At 40.4% G+C, this 16015-nt stretch overlaps 1 protein-coding gene across 1 annotated transcript; it reads right to left on the reverse strand.

Moving 5' to 3' along the window:
• Window positions 1–1488: 1488 nt before the first annotated feature.
• LOC130548998 (5-hydroxytryptamine receptor 3C-like) lies at window positions 1489–15759 on the reverse strand. The gene is made up of 10 exons (XM_057326116.1): window positions 15673–15759; window positions 14536–14581; window positions 13851–14023; window positions 13500–13544; window positions 13314–13420; window positions 8330–8499; window positions 8069–8235; window positions 7709–7919; window positions 3398–3583; window positions 1489–1808 (listed from the first exon to the last, which is right to left on the reverse strand). Exons 1-10 carry the CDS (start codon window positions 15700–15702, stop codon window positions 1513–1515), a joined length of 1431 nt encoding a protein of 476 aa, XP_057182099.1. The 5' UTR covers window positions 15703–15759; the 3' UTR covers window positions 1489–1512.
• Between the last annotated feature and the right edge of the window lie 256 nt (window positions 15760–16015).

The following is a 16015-nucleotide window of genomic DNA, read 5'->3' on the forward strand; positions in this document are numbered from 1 at the left end:
ACGGACTAATTTGCGTAGTCAAATCTGAAGGAATTGCCATAATTGCAAGTCTGTGCTGATATGCCACAATCACATTTTTTACGACAAAGAGTTCATGGGAACACAAGCCCACAGATGCAAAACACCAGTGTGGGTTGTAAAAAAAACCCAGACTGAATGAATGTGGTGTTAACTGGGATTTCACTATGGTATCGAGCTGTTTTTCATATCTAAAGCTGTGGTAAAGAAACACGACTTTGTCAAAAAGTGTGGTGTAGATAGAAAGAAAGAAATGTATATAGCATGATCAGACGCATTATTCTAAGGAGGTATGAAAACAGTTGTTACTATAATGTCTGAGATTAATATTTTAATAATTTATTACTTTTAAATAACATAAACTAAACATAACAGATCATAATTCAGTTAATATGTTAGATAGCTATCGTTAAATATGAATGATTTCCTCTGTATTTGTATATTTATTGTTGCATTTCTCTGCAGTATTTTTGGTCTTTAAATTTCAAAACAAAGAGACAAACTGGGCAACAAGAAAGTTCAACAAAGCAGTTCAGTTTATTGAAACCTGTTTCACTTAGAAAGTATTTTTTAAGTATGCATAAATATTGTATTCAACTAAACAAACAAAACTAGGGACAAATCAGTTTATATGTGCAGAAATAAATATCACAGCTACATTTTGTCTTGTAATAAGATTTCAATAATAATTCCCTTGATGGACGGTCTTTTAAAGACCCTTTTGTTTTTTTCCAAAGCATTGTACTAAATGTGTATTTAGACTTAATGAGTATTTTCAACATTCATCAGCTCCTCTTTAGATTGTACAGTTGTGTCTTCCTCTTCTCTCTTTAAAATTTAAATTGTATTTTTGCATTATATGTATCATTTTTATTATATTATATTTAATCATAAATGAAATTAAAAAACGTGTAAACACAGTTACTCAAATCTCACCTGTACCGAATAGACATTTGCCCGGTTCACATAGTAATCCAATTTTGTTCACACAAGTAACAGTGTTGTGTCTTTTACTGGTAAGATACCATTAACACAACAAAATACCTGTAAACTGTGTGATTCATCAATTTGAAGTGACATCTTGTTTCCAAATGTAAGCAGTCCGTATTTTTTGTTTTCTTTTTTTTTTCTTTAAAATTTTCACATTTTGATGACATTTCTTGTTATGATTAACCCAAAGCAAACTTCTTAGGTCATTCTGACCACTTTCCCTAATTATATTTTTACCACTACTAAACCTTAGAAAATTTTGAAATCATGACAAAATTTATTTTATTTACTCTGAAAATGTTGTAATCATAGAAGTACCACATATTCACAATTCATTTTTAAAATAATCATTTAAAATAAAAATAATTGAACAAGCAAATATGAAACCTAAATGTGCAAACTATCCTTATTACAGAATTATTCCATTCCATTACATGTCGAAGTACATTCAATTAAATGATATCCCATAAAACAGCTCATTTCTATATTATATACCACATATTTTTATACTAAAGATGCAGTAACATTGTACCAGTAGAACCAATAGACAAATATAGTGATGAAACTAACTGAGAGAAAGACAACATACAGAATGAAGAGCAAGCGGTCGATGACATGACCCAAATGCACCCACTCTTCTTCACTCTGATCACTACTAAAATGTTTCTCGACCTGCTGAACAATGGACTGTAAGTCTCGGCTTATCTTCTTTAGTTCCTGAAGAGTGGGAGGAATCTTATGGATGGCTTCACTTTCTAAGATTTTAGCAGGATTGCATAGAACGGTTTTAATTCTGTATTCTGTAGATACAAGCGAGATTGTTGATATAAAAAAGTTATTTATTATTATTTTTATTTTATTTTTTGTATTAGTGTATAGTCTGTTGCATTTTAGTATATAAAAAATAATATAAAACCTTTGTTTGTATTCAACTGAAGATAAGAACTACTATACATCCACTATAAAAAAAACGTAATGTTACAAAATTGTAATGTTTTTTTTTTACAGATTTTTTATATATGGTCAAAAATGTAATTTGCAAATTGAAAACAATTTATTATTTATATCGTCGCTGTCGGGCAGAATCCTCGTATCTCCAAAACCATTATTTTTCAGGAAGTTAAAAAAACTGCATATTTTTTTAGTTATTAAACATTGTATCGTTAAAGTTGGTATTATACCTTATATGGCTATCATATACTGTTGCGTACCAACATTAACACAACATTTCCCCAAAACCATGTTTAATCGGAGATACAAGGTTTATAACTTGGGAGCAGGGAGATACGAGATTACGTTGTCATTGATAAGAATGGTACGGACACAGACGTCGCTGCTGCCAGCAGTGTTCATCAAAGTCTGCGGTCGCGTTGAGCCTTTTGACAAGAGACGAGGCTTTAATAGCTAATGAAAGCTAATGATTGTGGTTACATACATCTTCCTAAACTCTATTTTAAACGTTAGAGCTATGAGTGATGCAATACCAAAATAAAACGTTAAACAGGCTGTCTAATATAGGCGGAAATTAATCTGCACGCAAATAAAGTCGGCGGTCGCGTTGAGCCTCTTGACAAGAGAAAAGGCTTCAATTGTTAACCAAAGCTAACGACTGTGGTTACATACATCTTCCTAAACTCTATTTTAAAGGTTTAAGAACTATAAGTGATGTAATACAAAAAACGATGAGCTGACTAGGCTGTCTAATAGGCGGAAATTAGCCGAATCTGCTCGCAAACTTACCTTCGTGGCTCACGGACTTCCTTCTGCACCGAAGCATTACAGCTATCGATTTTTAACTAAACAGACCTACTCAAATGTATCTAACCTAACTATTTTCACTCGTTATTGTCTAAAAAACTTTCAATCAGGAGACGTAATGCCGAGAAGCTCCCGCGGAGTGAAAAAGAGGTGGAGTTACGAGACTTCTCAGACAGTTGAAGTGTCCAATGGAGTTAAGAGATTTGCTCTCAAGCTATTTTCAACACTTTAGATTGGTTAATAATTTGTAAAAATAACAGACCCACATGGGGACTGACCAATAGCATCGATTTGTGAAAAAATATGAAATTGACCAAATTTGGACATAGGAGGTTTCCGTCCGACAGCGACAATATGTAAAAAAATTGTTTATTTCTGTCACTCCAGTTGACAAAATGTTTTAGTTTTTTTACACAATTTTTTTTACAGTGTGGGATTGCATTGGAGAATCTTTCAGTTGAGTAAACTATTTACTTTAATATATTGTAGAGAAGATATTCATGCATTAAATACACATTATACTGTATTCTTTAATGACACTAACCTAGACATAGAAATTACTAGTTAAAATAAACTAATACCACAACAATCACAACAAACAATTCATGCAGTTTTCGATGGTTAGACTCACCTTGCAGATCACAGTTTTGGTCACTCTTGCTTAAACAAACAAGTCTGGCGATGTAGTTGAGGAAAAGCACTTTGACCCACTGAGGTAACGGCGGGTATCGACTGGAGCCACACAGAATATTAGTGATGAGAATAGTTTCCAGTAGACTTCCCACCATCATCGCCAAGCAGAGAGAGAAAAAGGCATCTGGTGAAAAAATGAAAAATTATTTTTATAAAAAGTAAACTTGATCAGGTAACGAGGAGAAGGGTTTTAAACTGTGTCATAGCTAGCCACAACTTGGACAAGCAACAATTTACAAAATTTGTTGTATTGTGTTCCCATCAGTGATCTAAAATTCCACTTCACATGCTGTATTTAAACCCTGATTTACACGAGAAACCCTTCAAACATTGCTCAGATAATGTTTTAACCTTGTGTTAATGTTGATAATTTGACAGAACAACTCCAAGCTGTACACGACGGTAAAAATAGACGAACAAACCACCGTCAAAAACCTGGCCAACTCCACCTTTGCCACTACACCAATCGCCAACCATCAACATCAATGGTGAAGAACTGTCTGACTGGACATTGACCGCAGACCTGGACCTCCTTCACGACCCCAAACAGCCTGCGAGCTTTCGATCCGGCCGCTGGAAAACCGGAACAAACCCTGATCTCTGTTTCCTGACCAAAGATCGCACCGGCAAAACCATCACCGCATCCAGAAGAGTAATTGGTCCATTTCCGAAGAGTCAACACTGCCCATCCATCGTCCACATTGGCATCGAGATTCCGCTCGAAAAGTCAAAGCCTCGACCGCGCTGGAATTTCCGCAAGGCAAACTGGGCAGAGTTCACCAGCGCAATCGCAAAGTCCATCGCCTCACTCCCAGCAACACCGGACAACAACACAGAGTTCTGCCGTCAGATCCTCTAGGCCGCAAAGTCTCTGCTGCTCTCTGCAAGACCTACATCCCATGCTGGTCCACTGAAGCAGAGAGACTCCTAAGGGAGCACACAAAAATGGGCAGCCAAGAAGTGGCACAATCCCTCGTCGAACACCTCGACTCCGAGCGCCTCACACGATGGCACGAAACAGTAAAGTCAACAGACTTCACGCACAGCAGTCGCAAAGCCTGGAACCTGCTACGTCGATTGGGCGCCACACAGACAACCACTCAAGTCAGACCAGACGTCTCGCCTGATGACATCGCCTCTCTCCTACTCGAGACAACTATGACGCCAACACCAAAAAAGCAGCGAAGGGAGGTCAAGTGGGAATACCTCCGCAACCTATAAACAAGCCTGGAAGACAGCCACCTTTCATCGCCCTACACAAAACATGACATCGACACCGCACTGTTGGCAACAAAGAACGGGAAAGTGGTTGGACTGGATGGTATCTTCCCTGAGTTCCTGAAGAACCTCGGCGACAATGCTCGGGAATGGCTTGCGCGGTTTTTCACCTCTGTGCACACTTCGGCAAGAGTACCTACCACCTGGCGAAAAGCCAATGTCATTGCCATCCTCAAACCAGGCAAACCGGCGCAACTACCATCAAGCTACAGACCGATCACCTTACTCTCCGTGATGGGGAAACTAATAGAAAGGCTGCTCCTCAGCCGCATCGCACCAACTATCGAGGCTTCCTTATCGGAGGAACAGGGAGGTTTCACGCCAGGCCGAAGCACATGAGATCAAGTCATCAGCCTCGTTAACAACATCGAGGCTTGATTTCAAAGAAAAGAGAAAATGGCCAGCACGTTTGTGGACCTGTCATCGACATACGACACAGTCTGGAGACGTGGATTGCTCCTCAAGGCCTCCCATGTATTTAAGTGCCAGAAGACAATCAAACTCCTCGCAGCACTACTCAGTGACCGAAACATCCACGTCTCTCTCTACGGAAAGTGCAGCCGACAACGAACTGTGAACAACGGCCTGCCGCAGGGACCAGTCCTCGCACCCACACTCTTCAACCTGTACATCAGTGACAAACCTCCAACCACCTCCACCAAGCTCATCTACGCTGATGACATCGCGCTTCTCACACACGGGCGAGATCTAAAAACAGTTGGGACACAACTTACCAATGACCTTAAGAGTTTAGAGGAGTACTTTCACACCTGGAAACTATGCCCCAACCCCTCAAAAATAGAGATCTGCACACATCACCTCAACAACCGCCACGCCAACGCAAGCATCGATGTAACCTTCTGTGGTCAGAAGGTGCAAAACACGCAAAACCCGAAATACCTCGCAATCACAATCGACCGCACGCTCACCTACAAAGCTCACCTCGAGCAATCTAAACAAAAACTGAAGGCCGGTGTCAACATTATTAGGAAGTTAGCCGGCGCAACATGGGGTGCCGGAGCACACACTCTTCGCACTGCAACAATTGCGTTGGTATACTCTTGTGGCAGAGTACTGTGCTGCTGTCTGGAGCTCTAGTGCCCACACAAAAAACGTTGACGTGCAGCTCAACGCTGCAATGCGCACAGTGACCGGGTGCCTGAAATCAACAAAGCTCGAGTGGCTACCGGTCCTGTCAAACACTGCCCCTCCTGAAATCCGCCGAGACGAAATATCATTTCGATACTTCAAACGGATCACCGAGACCGACAACAACACCCGTAGTCCCGAAAGCCACCATGGGACAAGGCTGATGCCTTAAAGAACTATCAAGGTCAAACCAATGCATGGCAAGCAGTTTGGGAAAATGCCAACGTACCGAACAGTAGCCTTGTACTCAACCCAACCATCATGCAACCGGGATCAGATCTTCCCCGCCGAGAATGGGTTGCACTCAACAGAATACGCACAGCGCAAGGAAGATGCGCTGAAACCCTCCACCACTGGAAAATGAAGGAAAATCCGTTTTGCGAATGTGGTGAAATACAATCAATGGACCACATCTCGAATCACTGTGCTCTACGGCACAGTGCTGGTTGACTTATTTCAATCCACAACCTCACACCTGAAGCAGCTAAATGGCAGCGCAATCTAGATATTGATGTCTAAACCCCTCCAACTTAGGTCATACGCAAGAAGAAGAAGATTTGTCGGAATAATGTGTGACTCGGATATAGGTTTAGAAAAAGTATGGCAAAATATGTTTAATGACAGTATAATATAAACAGATAGGTTAGTGTGATTTTCTTGTGGTACTGGAAAAAAATATGTAAAGAAAGCCAGGCCTTGGCTGCTACTGGTGGACAGACACCTATCCAACCTTATCTCGTGGAATTCATAACTTTCAAGGTGGCAATTTTATAAGAAGTCCTTTAATCTTTGTTCAGTCTTGTGTTTTCCAAGATCATTAGTTGTTTTGTGCATGGTTTGGATTTTCCTGTTTGGGTTTAATAAGTTATTGCTGCACTTGGATTCTGCTTCTGCTCCTTGTTTACACTAAACATGACAAACAGATGGTTACTGTATGAATCGCCACCTCTAATTCAAACTCACTGGGGAGAAAGCAAATAATGCTAAAACGTGAGTAAAACGCGAGATTGCATACAAATTCATACAATGTAGTCGCCTGAAAATAAGATAGAAGTTGCCATGAGATGTGTTGTAGCAATCTGGTTCTGGTGGTAAGAAAACAAATTGGCAGAAATGCACTAGAGAGACTATATTTGTAAAAGAGTGTTTTTTGGAAAGGTGCACATTAGACTTCAGCAGATTGAGTTGGATGCACACCTTTAGTCCATAGCTGTGATTTGGCCATTGGAATAAGGTCACCATGCCAGTTTGCAGACTGGAATGAAGAGTTGCATGATGCTTAATGGACTCTAGTGCAGCCTTGAGGTTTTCTTTTAACCTTTAAAGGCGGGGTGTCCGATTTCCGAATTACGCTTGTTTAGACAAAGTCGGGCCGAGTACCAAAACAACCTTGTAGCCAATCAGCAGTAAGGTGTACAGTGCACAGGATGGACATTAGTCGAGCTGAGCGCTGATGGAAGTGAAAGATGGGGGTAGGGGTGTGTCTGTTTTGGTGATTTGAACATCAACAACGGCTAAGAGAAATCGGACACCCCGCCTTTAACTTGTGGACAGATGTAATTGCCGCTTTAATTTTCTGCTTTAGTCACAGTGTCTTGAGTTTTTCCAGACCTACAGACCATGTCCACTCCTGTTCTCAGATCTATTGGAGGCTGATTATTAATCTAGTGTTGTTTGACCCTAAACCTTTGCATAATCCTATGCCGGGAAATTCTGAATAAAAAAATCTTTCTTTCATTTTGGTTGAGTAATGATGCAATAAAACACTGTGGAAACGTGTCATCTTGTGGCTGGATAAGACACAGGAAGGTTTAATACAGACTTATGAGAGGCAAGGTGTTTCCTGTAGCGGGCAGCAGGTCATTCATTAACAGCAGGAATACGGTGTAACCCAAGATGAGCGTCATTTTAAAGGCTGATCGATCCATGTTCTGAGGCGGCAGAAGAAAACTGAACAGATCCACACCTATAAGGAAGCAGCTGGGAATCAAGAGGTTCACGATGTACATAGTAGGTCGGCGCCTGAGAATGATCTAAAGCAAGATAATAAAAACTATTTTAATTAGTTTAACATTTAATATGATCAAAACATTTCGATTAAAAATGATTACCTCATCAAATGTAACAAGCATTAAACAATGTATCTAAGTTTAAATCTAACTGTTGTTCATTGGAGACTTACATGGTATATGAGCAAATCGAATGAAGTATTCATGCTCTCCACTGGGAGCACATTCTTTTCACTAAGCATATTTATTAGTTCCCATTCCCCTTTAGTCGTCATCACATCTAGAGAATTTCTGAGTGTGATGTCCACTGGCTCAGCAAAGAACATATGAATATCTTCCACTGTGAACAGGACCAAAATGACAACACAAGAGATTTGAAGCCTCAGTGATAGTAGTACTAAATGAAAATGTACCCTTTAATGGTGCTAACTTACCATAGAGTTTGTAGGAGTTAAAAGTGAATGTACAATTCTGAATATCGAATGGGAAGGTGTAGATGTTCAGGTTGCAGGAACTGGTTACGCGAATTGGTAGATCATCCATTGCTATACCAGTATTAGTGACATAGAGGTAATATGTGTCTGGGGCTCTGTTTTCATCCATACTTCACGGAAAGAAAGACAAAGTTAGGGATATTAAATAAAAATGTAATCACACCTGATAACAGGTCGATGTACAGTAAGGCACTACAGCGCTAACTTAGCACAGAGAGCAACACATAATTTACGACATTAAAACCATTTTAATACTCAAAACCTCCTTTAAAACACCAAGTGTCGGCAGTATAAAGCCACAAATCTTGGAAAAATTACTATTCCAGGTATACCAGGGGGTGTCCAAAGTCGGTCCTGGAGGGCTGGTGTCCTGCAGAGTTTAGCTCCAATTTGGCTCACTACACTTGTGTGAAAGTCTAGAGGATTTTCTAAATGGCCTTTATGGGCCTTTCGTGAAGGGGACCCCATTTGTAGGGGCGTTCCAAACTAAAGTGTAGGACTGAATCCCTTCACGAAGGGCCCTTTCAGAAGTCCGTTAGCGAAGGGTACATGAGTTTGTGTCATGTCTTCTACTTTCAGACAGAAAGAACCATAACTATTGTTTAGGGTTTATGCCTTTTTATTTTGCTGACCAAGCGAAGACAGCACGTGCGTGCCTGAACAGGATACACAATACACAACCCACACTGCCTGATGGGGACTTCTTCGGTATAGCAGAAGCTTAACACCATGAAACATACAACACCACCTAGCGGTGTCACTTAGTAATCTATGTTTAATCAAACATCTCACTCGAACATAGAACACTTTACATCCATATATAATCATTTGTGTCAATACACAACACTTCCTCCCCTAAAATCTGAAACCTCAGGTTTTTTATTTTTGTATAATTACAAGTTCAAGCGTTCAGGAGCTTTCACCTGTCTTTTAGGTCTCTGCTTACCTTCCAAGGAGCCTTCACTCCCGGACAATGGCAGTGGTTCATTCACAATAGAGTTACATACATCATCCCCATACCCAGACACAATACCATGGGCTCTTGTTGTTAACACCTCTGTGTATGCTTCATCAACCTGACATAAATCATCATTTGTCTCCCCTTTTTTCTCAAGGAGCTGATTTACATGTCTCTTGTACAGTTTTCCATACACTTTCACCAAGTATGTAACAGGACCAAGTATCTTAACAACACTACCTGATACCCACTTTTCACCTTCTCCTCCCCTGTGGTTTCGAACCAACACTTGTTGTTTTGGTAAAAACTGCCTGACTCTCCTGGATCTGTCAGATTGTTTCATTTGTTGAACTTCCTGTTTGTTTGTCATGCTCACGGAAAAACAGGGTTTTAAGAGAGACAACCTGGTTTTGAATTCCCCTTTTATAAACAACTCCGCGGGATGCTCCGGTAACAAAAAAGAAAGTTGTGAATACAATGAGGTGAAGACATGTTTTCACGCTGACCCTTGTCCAATGCTCTTTTCAAGTTCTGTACCAAGCGTTCCGCAGCCCCGTCCGAAGCTGGATGGTAAGCTGGACTCTGAATGTGTTTTACCCCGTTTTTGTTCAGAAAGTCCTTCAATGGTTTTGTCCGCAGTTGTACTTGACATCAGTGCAATTTCTGGCCAATGAGAATAACTGTCTGTAACCACCAGAAAATTGTTTTTTCCTTTTTGAGCAAAGTCTATGTGTATTCTTTGCCAGGGCCTAACAGGCCAACTCCAACTATGCACTGGAGCTGTGGCAGGCTGGTTCCTATCTGCTTGGCAGTTTTCGGGCCTACTACAGATAAAAATACTGGCCGTCAGCGATCAGATTCAATCTCGTTTGCCTCAAAAAATTGCAAAAGTCTTTCTTCGTAGTTCTCAAAAGATTCCACAGTTTCATCAAAAGTCAATCCGGTTTCTGTACCGTAAACCGCCATGCTGCTCGCCTGTTTCCTTCTTTCTCTCTTTTTAGTTGGTCATGATGGGAGCTACCTGCTGCAAATACGACACGATCCCATCCTCATGGCCAAAACTGTCATGAATTCTACTTTCAGGCAGAAAGAACCATAACTATTGTTTAGGGTTTATGCCTTTTTATTTGACCATGCAAAGAGGGAACGTGCGTGCCGAACAGGTTACACGATACACAACCCACACTGCCTGATGGGGATCACTTCTTCATTATAGCAGAAGCTTAACACCATGAAACATACAACACCACCTAGCGGTGTCACTTAGTAATCTATTTTTAATCAAACACCTCACTCGAACATAGAACACGTTACATCCATATATAATAATTTGCGTCAATACACAACAGTTCGGTTTGTGATCACGTGATCTTGGATTACGAGTTCTCGCGACGCATTTTGAAGCAAATATGGTGCGGGATTTTGATGTTACCTACTAATGTAAGTAAAATAATTTAGTTTGTATTTGTTTTACACTATATTTGTCAGTAATAATTATGATTTAACATATCAGATAATTTAGTTTATAGGAATGTATGTTTAATAATAGCTACTTGTTTGTAGGTTTCCATTATCATTGTAACAGTCCTGTCGGTCCCCAGCCTATTTTCCCCCTGTTTTCCTCAAGGACTTAATTTCTCCATGCTCCCTCACCTGTCCCTCATCAATTATCCATGCACCTGCCCTTCATCAGTCTCATCACCCGGACACTAGTTATTCTCTGACTGTTCCTTAGTTCTATGTCTTGTCTAAAATGTAACTCCTGTGTGTTTACTCCATTGAAGATCTTTTGTTCCTTGGTTTCTCCCTGCTTGTGGACTTTTTACAGATTATTGTTTAAAAGCATCTTGTCTGGGAGAGATCCGTTACAGAAGACAAGACCGGAAAAAACGGATTACTTGCAGCTCAACATCTCTCCAGAGGACAATCTCAGGTACCATCTTAGTCAAGATAGCCATCCTCTGGAGAGATATGTGGAGGACTTCCTCGAACTGAGCGCTCAGGTGAGTTGGACGATTTCTCACTGAACAATTTTTGTTATGTTTTGTTATGGAATTGGATGATGACTCCCATCGGTGTCTGGCTCCTGAGTTCAGGGACAGACCCATGGTTGAGTTCATTGATCTTATCCGGTGGATAAGTGGCTGTCGCCTAGGTGTGAGCGAGATCACCCCGGATAGGATCGATCATCATCCGATCCCATCCGAACACACGTTGGGCAACCCAGGTCACCTCACCATCACTACGAAGTCCTCCACCGACTCAGCAGCCCGCGGTAATCCCGGGTTCCAGCCGGTCCCGTCCAGCATTACAGAGTTCCCCGAGCCGGCCGCTCCAAAGTTCTCAGAGTTCCAGCCGGTCCAGTCTGGCGTTCCAGACTTCCCCGAACCGGTCCCGTCAGGTGTTCCAGAATTCCACGAGCCGGCCGCTACAGAGTGCCCCGAGCCGGCCGCTCCAAAGTTCTCTGAGCCGGTCCCATCTGGCGGTCCAGAGTTCCCCGAGCTGGCCACTCCAATGTTCCCAGAATTCATTCCAGAGTTCCCCGAGCCGGCCGCTACAGAGTTCCACGAGCCGGCCACTACAGAGTTCCCCGAGCCGGCCCCGTCCGGCGTTCCAGAGTTCCCTGAGCCGTCCGCTCCAGAGTTCCCAGAGCCGGCATCTCCAGAGTTCCCTGAGCCGGCATCTCCAGAGTTCCCCGAGTCTGCATCTCCAGAGTTCCCCGAGCCAGCATCTCCAGAGTTCCCCGAGCCGGCATCTGCAGAGTTCCCCCTGGACTCCATTGCGGTGGCCGTCGTAGCATTGGCGTTAGCTTGCGCCTGGGCGGCCACCACATCCCTCGACTTTCCCCAAACAATTTTTTGAGCGGGGCAGTGTCAGGATGAGGTGACGTCCTGACTGTCCTAGCTTCCCTCAGCATGGCCACGAGGACCGGTGGTTGCAAGCGCCCTCGGTACGCCGCGATCGTGCTAAGTGTCACCAGCCTTCTCGCCACGACTGCGGTGGCCGTCAACCCCCACACTCCCGGCTTCTCTGTCATGGCCACGGCAACCGTCAACCCCCACACTCCCGGCTCCACCATCATGGCCACAGCGACTGTCTCCCTGTGCGTGCAGCACCACCCTGGCTTCCTGTGTGCCTGGTACCCTGAACTGCCGGCACCCCCATGGTTGCCCGAGCATTGTCCTGGAGGCTTCCTGTCCTGTCTGCCCTGCACTAGCCTCCAGGACACCCGCCCCCCCTCCCGGGTTGTTATTTCATATGCGCGAGGACGTAACAATCCTGTCGGTCCCCAGCCTGTTTTCTCCATGTTTTCCCCAAGGACTTAATTTCTCCACGCTCCCTCAGCTGTCCCTCGTCAATTATCCACGCACCTGCCCGTCATCAGACTCATCACCCGAACACCATTTATACTCTGACTGTTCCTTAATTCTATGTCTTCTCTAAAATGTATTTCCTGTGTGTTTACTCCATTTAACATCTTTTGTTCCTTGGTTTTTCCCTGCTTGTGGACTTTATTAAATGGATTATTGTTTAAAAGCATCTTGTCTGGGAGTGATCCGTTACAATCATATATTTATTTTTCTTAATACCAAGTGAAGTGAAAATTCAAGGTGAAATGAGACATAATTACACAATATTCAACAAGAATATTAAAAATATTGTTTTTCAACAACCAGCTCTGGGTTCAGAATGCACGTTGTAGGTATACACCTTCGAATTGAGTAGGGCATAGGGATGCTCACTTCCGTTTGAAAAATGCCCCTAGTCTGCCTAGTGAGACCTTGATTAGCTGGTTCAGGTGTGTTTGATTAGGGTTGAAGCTAAACTCTGCAGGACACTGGCCCTTCAGGACCAACTTTGAACATCCCATGGTACACGCTACAATGCATAAAGGTACCATCGAGTATTCAGTTACACATGAAGTAAAATTGAGCCTACAGTTAATTAACCTACTTTTGTACTTACAATTCATTAATGACAACATCAGGCATCCACAGACTTTGTCTAGGCAGTGAGATTCTGTCCGTTCCACATTCGACAGGATCCCAGCTCAAACCTTCAATATTCCAGAACTACAAAAAAATTTGAGATTCATCAGGGGTAAAATCCTACTTGTTTAAGATGGCTTAAGACAGTTGCGAAAGGACTTACGAAATACACCCAAAGGAAAGACTCAAATATTTGTGCTTTTTCATCCTAAAAAGGAATAAACAAGAATAAGCAAGGCAGCATTATATACTGTATGTCTGATAAGTTTGTTCATCTATGATGTACATTATTTAGAACAATCGTCCAAGAATTTAACAAGTACAATTTAACAACAAGAATTATATTTCTTGTTATCTATTTTTCATAACCTTTAAAATATTTGTTTCTCTGTGGTGGAATGAATTTCTAACTTGAACTCATTTTTCTTTTCAATGTCAATAGCTTGACCCCTCAGAAATATGTATTTTTATTATACTCATGTACTGTATATGATCTGATAATAAAGAAACTTACCACGTCTAAAATTCCAAATAAGGTGAAGGTCACACTGATGTTAGTGGGAGTCTGTGGGTGAATAACTGGCCTCACTTCAGTTTTACCCAAGACACTGACCCTCAGGGCAGTTAAAAGAGCATCTGTCGTTGGTTCAGAACAGTTTAAAGTCTCCGAATAGTTTATTAAAAGAGCTGTAAGAAGAATTTAATAATAAATTCATTCGACATATAAAATTAAAAAGAATGTTTAAAATCATGTGTACACATATGGTTACACGATTAACATTTTGAAGGTTGAACTTGTGTTTGCACAGCAGAGGTGTAAAGAGTACCTGAAAACCATACTTAAGTAAAAGTACAGATACCTTGCAGTGAAAATTACTCCATTACAAGTTACAAGTCACCAATTCCAAAACGACTTCAGTAAAAGTCTTCGAGTATCTGATTTTAACAGTACTTGAGTATTTTACTCATACTGAATGTAGGCACAGAGAAGTACTAGTCCTCAACACTTAAGAGACACGTCAGTGAAAAACAAGAAACAGTCGAGAGTAAAAGTTGCTAATATCTTTAATACTCAGTACAACTACAAAGTAGCCAAAAAGATACTTAAGTACAGTAACTAATTACATTTACTCCAATACTTTACACCACTGTTGTACAGTAACTGTATACATTGAAATGAAAGTGCAATTTCATCATACCCTGCATGATGAGCCAGTAGATCATGAGATGGAGATCTGGAACAACCTAAAACGATGATGTCAATATGTAATAAACATGTTATAAACATGTAGCTTGGTTATTTGTAAATTTACATATTTCAGATATCCTGGTGAGCTACCTTCACACTAACTTCTGGATGTTTCCATACAACTCATGGTACACATTTATCCAAATCTCAGATATAGCATAAGAAGTGTGTTTTTTTATAAAAAGTCCTGTATTTTTACCCAAAATATTGTGGTACACATGTCATTGTAGAATGATACTCGTGACACCAATATTTTTTTTCATTCAACTATTTGTTGTCTGATTTACTGTAAGTCTGAACTCACTAAGGAGCACTGCATACTACATTTTTCATCCGGTATTACCCTAAAGCCTGTTAACCCTTACTGTGCAATAATAATAAAATCTTTAAACTGATTTAGGTAATCGTAATATTAAATTATTGTTAATCTTCAATTGAATTTCCAGGTCCTTATCTTCAAATCTAAAATTAAATTTAACAGCAAAATATAATTTCCCATAAATATTAAGTTTCACATTTTGCAATAACCTGTAAAAGGAAACAATTGACAAAAATCTTCCATTTGTAAGCTTCATCCATTAATAGGACTAGCAATGATCAGCATTTCTACATCATTTATTGTTAGTAAATGTTAAAATCTGATGTTAACATTTAGTAATACTTTATAAAATCCAAAGTTGTATCTGTTAACATCAGTTTAAATGCATGTTGAACAAATAAGTACAAACTATGAACAAATGTATTAGTAAAACATAATAATAGTAGTATAGTATTACTATAGTATTAATTATAAATTATGCATTATTAAATGTAACTAACCCTAAACCATACCCTAATCCTAACCCTTTACATCAAGTATTGTACATAATTATTATTACTTAGTACTAGAGGGTATAAATACGCGGACACCTTAAAATAAAGTCTAACCAGTATGTATATTAACTAACATAAAAATATATTGCTTATTGTTAGTTTATGTTAGCTAATGCATTTACAAATGTTGAGAACAAGACTTTATTGTAAAGTATTACCAAAAATATTTATAGTACACCAAGATTGCATGACTTTATCTGCAAGAATATCTTACCTTTGGTATTGACAGCAATATTACAGCCATATCAGCTTCTTAGGAATAAGGAGGCAGATTTTTTTACAGTTTCATGATGTTTGTAAGGACTCAAATGGAGTGTCACACCAACCTAAATACCAAAGTGTCAGAGCACAACAACATGCAAAGCACAATAAACCTGATGCAAAATATGATGGGTTTATTTTCCATACAAAAGACAGTGATTGAAAATCTGCAAAACCAGCGACTGGTACAGAAGACTTTATGTTTTTCAATAAATTATTTAAACATTTATAAAAATAGAAAAAACCATGTGCCTTCAAAATGTCTTCACCACAGTGATTGAATCTATTATACAGTT

Source organism: Triplophysa rosa, linkage group LG25, assembly GCF_024868665.1.
Source record: "Triplophysa rosa linkage group LG25, Trosa_1v2, whole genome shotgun sequence".
Classification (NCBI taxonomy): Eukaryota; Metazoa; Chordata; class Actinopteri; order Cypriniformes; family Nemacheilidae; genus Triplophysa; species Triplophysa rosa.

What these genes read in the sequence shown, in the direction of transcription:
- LOC130548998 (XM_057326116.1), bottom strand. Translation starts at nt 15,702, where the DNA reads ATGGCTGTAATATTGCTGTCAATACCAAAG. An exon ending in CTACTGGCTCATCATGCAGG is followed by an intron (nt 14,024 to 14,535) that starts GTATGATGAAAT and finishes TTCTTCTTACAG; the next exon opens with CTCTTTTAATAAACTATTCG. An exon ending in TATTTGGAATTTTAGACGTG is followed by an intron (nt 13,545 to 13,850) that starts GTAAGTTTCTTT and finishes ATTCCTTTTTAG; the next exon opens with GATGAAAAAGCACAAATATT.